The sequence below is a fragment of the Bremia lactucae genome, linkage group LG3, assembly GCF_004359215.1.
Source record: "Bremia lactucae strain SF5 linkage group LG3, whole genome shotgun sequence".
Taxonomy (NCBI): Eukaryota; Oomycota; class Peronosporomycetes; order Peronosporales; family Peronosporaceae; genus Bremia; species Bremia lactucae.
Window position 1 is genome coordinate 4,156,330 of NC_090612.1, and position 6,122 is coordinate 4,162,451.

Genomic DNA, 6,122 nt, shown 5'->3' on the forward strand with positions numbered 1-6,122 from the left:
GAGGTAGCTCCGCTACAAATCTGATGATGACTCTTCACCGGAGAGGTCTAAGCAACCTCGTCATCACCTCTTTGGTTGTCACGTTAGAGCCCAAAGGTTTAACGGACTCAGTCCCGGGTGATCCAGCGGCCTTCTCAGTCGCCACTGAGTCGGGCGATACAGGTAACTTGGACCAGTCACATTCAATTGGTGTAGCGGACCACGCGCACAGACTTGTTTGTCGCCATCTTGGATTGTATCAAAATCAAGAATGCAAATAAATTTGGTATTTTAATTAAAATCGTCACGCAAAATTTTCGGTATTTTGATTGAAAAGAACAATGCTAATTGCAGGGAAAGACTCAATAATCTTTCCTGTCACCCTACATCAATCCCTATAGCAACTGTTATTTAAGGGGGGGATGATGTAACGGAGTGTCCCGCTACATAAGTATTACGTCTTATAATGGAAAAAAGGCAAAGAAGTACAAAATTGTTATCTTTATTGATTTTGACTTAGATTGTTCCAATAATACCAAATTTGATATTATTGAGGCATAAGACATTAGCTATATTGATTGGTTGATATAAGTCTATATCAAACCCGTCAATCGTTTCAAGACACGATTGTGCGAGGCGCAAGGAGGCGCCATACTTAGTTAGATATTATATAATAAGTTCAGTAGTAGCTAGAAGATCGTAACGTAGGAAACTAATCATATTTATAACGTTTAACTTGACCCTAATTCTAAATTTATTGGATTACCTTCACTTTAAAAGCTTTCTCTGTACTCTTGTGTACGTGAAGTACCGAGGCACCCTACCTACACTGTAATCAGTGTAAGAATTACTAGTACTGATCAGTACTAGCGAAAGATAGCCCGTTACAGTTAAAAGTACAAACAAAGGAGCCCTGTAACAAGCTCCTCTTGCTCAAATGAGAAATATACAGCGTGCTCTAGCGCGTTTCTGCTTGATAATGCAACTGGAGCTAGAAATACAAGCACGTCGTATATTTTTGCTGTCGCCAATTTTTACTTCATCAATACTCAAGGCGATTTGTGGAGAAAATTCTTGGTGACCTGAATTTGTTATCGTCTATCTGGACGATCTGGTGGTGTTTTTTCAAGCAGTATACAGGACCACGCGGAGTATCTTCGAGTAGTGTTTGAGCGTCTGGGAAAATATCATGTCAGTCTGAATGGTAAATAAAAATACCATATTTTTCGACAATAAGTATATTATCTGACCTAACACTGATCGCGGAAGGAATCAAACCGTAAGCTTAAAATAATCAAGCGATCCAACAGATTGAGATCCCGCGCAACAAAAAAGAGCTTCGACGATTTTTGGGCATGGTAAATTATTATCGTGATATGGTGCCCAACGAAACCGCTTTGTGTCAGCCCTTGCATCGGTTGACCATTGCGAAGATTCCCTTTACATGGCTGTCCAGTGATACGGAAGCTTTCCGGGCTATACAGCAAGCGTTTGCGGAGGCTGTGCTGCTCTCCTTTCCAGAATTTGACAAATCATTTCATCTGAATGCAGACGCAAGTGGAACGCGACTGGCAAAAATCGTCATGCAAGAACTGAAAATTATCGCATTTTACTCTTGTGCTTTAACCAAGCACCAGCAACTATCAACTATACGACAATGGAGCTTAAGTTGCATTCGATAGCCGAAACACTTCGTGAGCACCGCTCAGTGCTTCTTGGACTTCCTGTCGTGGCTCATACGGATCATGAAAATTTGATTAACCCCACGAAGACGAATATGCGAGAAAAGCGTTCGAAACTACTTCTATCCAAGTACCACCTCACCCTGCACTATATTAAGGAAAAGAAAGTCATTGAGCAAACGCATTTTCACGAATGCGATTTGAAACCTCGCAAATTTAGACGTGACAGATGAGCTTTGTGTTTGTATTTCAGATGACCCGATGTGTTATGCATGGACCTATTATCAAGAAGCATCAAGACGCGGACTCCATGATGTAAGAATCAAGCCTGCATGCTTGTCGGGCTCAAACAACCCCGATTATCAGCTTATCGCCCTTCTTAGGTGTACATTGGTGAACAAAAACATACGTGTCATCGTCCCAGCGACACTTCGAGACGATTTGATGCACTGGCACCGTAGACCCTTGGGTTTTTTGGCTAGTACACGGCTTTACAAGACTACATGTCAGATCTTCTATTAACCAAGTATACAGACTACAATTGTGGAATATCTCAAGCAGTGCATGGTTTGCAAACGTGCAAAAGTTCATGGTGGCAGCCAGGATCATGGCCTCCTTCCACCTCGGACTCTCAAATTGTGAATTCATTCGATGTGGTCCATGTCAATCTCATTGGACCCTCTGATGACGGATTTTATGGAATAACGATTATTGATCAGGGATGGCTCAAAGCCGGTATCCAAGCGGACAAATTGGTACTACCAGCCGCAAAAAGTTTCGATCGCGAGTGGCTATGTCATTACCCGCATCCTCGAGAGGTTGTTAACGATCAAGGAACCGAGTTTACTGGTACAGAGTTTCAAGAACTTATCAGCAGGTATGGAATCTAGGATAACCCGATTACGGAGAAGAACCCCCAAACCAATGCGATAACGGCGAACAATACCCAAGCCAATGCGATTACGGCGAAGAATTTCCAAGCCAATGCGATTGTGAACGCGTGCATCTCGAGCTTCTTACATCATTCGCTGCTACGAAGATGTTGACTGGAAAAAAGCTATCTACTACGCTGCCTTCGCTGTTCGTAAGAATTAGCTACCATATCATATTAAATGCATCGCCAGGACAGGCACTCATTGGAAACGACATGAAAAGTCGGCAACTCCACTCGGCAAATTGGAGCTATCTGCCAAAACTCCGTTTTGACGCGATCCCGACCTACAATGCTCGCGAAAACAGCAAGCGGCTTGGGCATTTTTATCACCCCGGTAATCAAATAATGTTTGGCGCCCAAAGCAATTTCGGTCTAAGCCCAATGCGGTTGCGAGTGAGCCGTAGTCTATCAGCACCGCCCACAACAATTGAGCGGTAACAATCGACAAGGGTGCATCGACTGAACAAGTCAGCATCCGTCAGATCTTCCCGTGCTAACGCTCTGAGATTCATGGGGGGAGGGGGACATGCCTATTTTCTGACATGTTAGTTACATGTCTGGCCTGACCGTTGGCTGGGTGATGGTAGCAGATGAAGCCTTAGGTTAGCACGGTAGGCCTAACATATATTCTCTTTTTATAATGTCCCCCAAAGCTATAACAAGACTTTTGGAGCCGATAGCCCCTCCGACACGGGGCACTGCCGACGTGTACTGCTTTAGTACAAGTCCACTTTGCACTGTTAGTGCAAGTAGTGCTACACGTCACTTCACGTACACTAGTACGTGCAGAGGAAGATTTCTCTTTAAGGTAACTAGCTTAATGAGGATTAAATGAAAACTGTATTAATATAATTAAGTTTCTCTTGTTTCAATCTGATAATACTAAATTCATTATAAACTTATACTAAACATGCAATTGAAATCTTATCTTGTAACTCTCTTTTATTACTTCTACAGCTAATTAGTCTGCGGGATAAATAGATAAAATGGTCTGTACCTATTTATGGATAAGATTTCTGAACATTACTATATAAAGTAATATTCTCGAAATATTATCTACCTTCTAGATAATATATTAATTAACAACCTTTAAGTGTTAATTTCATGTAACGATACACCCCGTTACACCCACCACAACTACCTCACTGCACGCAAGAGAAGCTGGTTAAACCGCTTCCTCGCTGTGCTAGGGTGTGCGTCTAAGTAGAGCGTGGCCGCATTACGACGTGCCCGTTTACATTGAAGTTGGTGGTCAGCATAGTGCCGTGCTAGCACAAGCTTGCGAAAACAATTACATTTTTGGATTCCCTTAGGGCTGCATGTATCTTTGAGATAATAGTGATGTAACGGGGCACTGCGACTTGTACTGTTTCTGCACAAGTCCACTTCACACTGCTTCAGTTGCGAGTGGTGCCCTACGTTATTTCACGTACACTTAGTACGTGCAGAGGAAGGCTTCTCTTTAAGTAACTAGCTTAAAAGAGGGTAAAATGAAAACTGTATTAATATAATTAAGTGTCTCTTGTTCTATCTTTGTAAATGCTAGCTTAATTATAATCTAATACTCAACATGTAATTGAATTATTATCTCTATCTTATCTGTAACTCTCTCTTTGATTACTCCTAATAAATAGATATATTGCTCTTTACCTATTTATGGATAAGAATTCTGAACATTACTTTATAAGGTAACATCCTCCAAATATTATCTACCTTTTAGATAATGTATTAATTAACAACCTTTAAGTGTTAATTTCATGTAACGATACACCCCGTTACAAGTAATATAAAAGGACACGCACTAATGATCTAATGAGATGGTAAAGAGTCCATGCTGCGGGTATTATGTTACAAGAGAGGCGTAGTGTACGTGCATTTATACTTGAGTAGGCTAAAAGAACAAATCGCTTTTCTTGAACAAAACATAGGAGTTAAATTGTATAAATGAAAGCTTTTCTTGCAGTGCAAATCAGGTACTGAATTAGTTTAGTTATGCAAAAGCATCTACGGCGCAAATCAAGAAAAGCATTAGGCAGAAAGTATATAGATATATTAGGCGTTGATATTCATGCTCAAACTACCAAAAAAGCCTTGAGATACGAAGAAACTACCATATCTCAATTCACCTGCTTATCAAAGCAAAAACCCCAGCGAAAAAATGCCAATAGCCACGTATGTAACAATTTGATGCGGCAACCCGAATTGAATAGCTGTGGCCACGTTTTCGTAGCGCCGTGTTTTCGAGTCCGAGTCATTAAAAGACGACGACTCCAATGATTTGCGCCGTTTCATGGGAGATGGCGCTGGCGTCGACGTGTCACACGCTGCCACAAATTTGTCAAGACTCGTTTGCAACGTCATGTTTTTCAAGTCAAAAGTCGCTTCGCACATTGGAATATCCAAATCGTCCATCGAGCCGATCATTCCTTGGCAAGCTTTTGACTTGCACAGAGCCGACTGCTCAGTCTTCGTTAAGCTCACATGAGGCGGAATCAAGAAATTTAGCTGGCTGTCTTGACGACATTGACTCACTTGATTGCTCACGTCGTTAAATACGCCCAAGTCCGTCGAGGTGCACGGTCTCGCATGAATGGAATCACGCCCGGCAATCATCAACAGAATCAAAAATTGAGAGTTCGCAAAAAAGTTCATCATTTGTTTGTCTAGTATCGCTTGCGTTGAGCACAGTCGATTGAGAAGTGAGTCGAATATTGTGCGAAATCTAATCTTTGTGTCTTTTTCCATCCATCGTCACGAATGTCAGCGCTTGGCGGAATCGAAAAGCTCTAAGATTTTCATCGAAACCCGATACGGCCATTTCTCGTCATTTCCAGCGTGAATGCGAGGTGTGACGATACAGCATTCTGACACGTAAGATGAAAACACGTCTTGAGAGCTTTAGGGTGACGACGACCTTTATGTTTCAAGACTTCTGCGAAAATTTCTTGGATATATCAAGATCTATTCTGATACACTCAATAAGCTGCGAAGAGGTGCACCCACACGTCATCGAAACAGGGTGTACCTCAGCAATGCCACCAATAAAATACTCTGAGCAGCTCCTTTTTCTCATATGTAAAATATACAGCGTGTACTAGCGCGTTTCTGCTTGATGATGCAAATTTTCGATCGTACGTTACGCAACTGGAGCTAGAATTACAAACTCGTCGTCTATTTGCTCCTGTTGCTATTTTTTTCGCTTCATCTATACCCAAGACGATTTATTGTTTGCAGCTCGTCGTGCAGCCAATTCTTCACGTTTCAAGCTGAAGTACAGTCGACTCAATCTGCTGCGTCTTTTTTTCTCTAATTTATCGAGCTCAAGTGCAAACTCTTCGTCGTACTCACAATAAATGTACAAGAACTCGTCATAGATGCAATTGCATCACAAAAGTTGCTCTTTGCCTCATTGGTTTTGTCAACGTCAAAAGTCTCATTTCAATTAGTATCCATTATGGGTACCTTGCAAAGTTTTCACTTGAGCAATGTTTTAAAAGCTTTTGTTAAAGAGTTTTATTAACTCGATA

General features: G+C 41.5%; 1 protein-coding gene across 1 annotated transcript; it reads right to left on the bottom strand.

Annotated features, from left to right (window-relative positions):
- Positions 1–4,728: 4,728 nt before the first annotated feature.
- On the bottom strand, positions 4,729–5,247 carry CCR75_007461 (uncharacterized protein; the record flags this gene model as incomplete). Its single annotated transcript, XM_067965521.1, has 1 exon — positions 4,729–5,247. One exon carries the CDS (start codon positions 5,245–5,247, stop codon positions 4,729–4,731), a length of 519 nt encoding a protein of 172 aa, XP_067817571.1.
- Between the last annotated feature and the right edge of the window lie 875 nt (positions 5,248–6,122).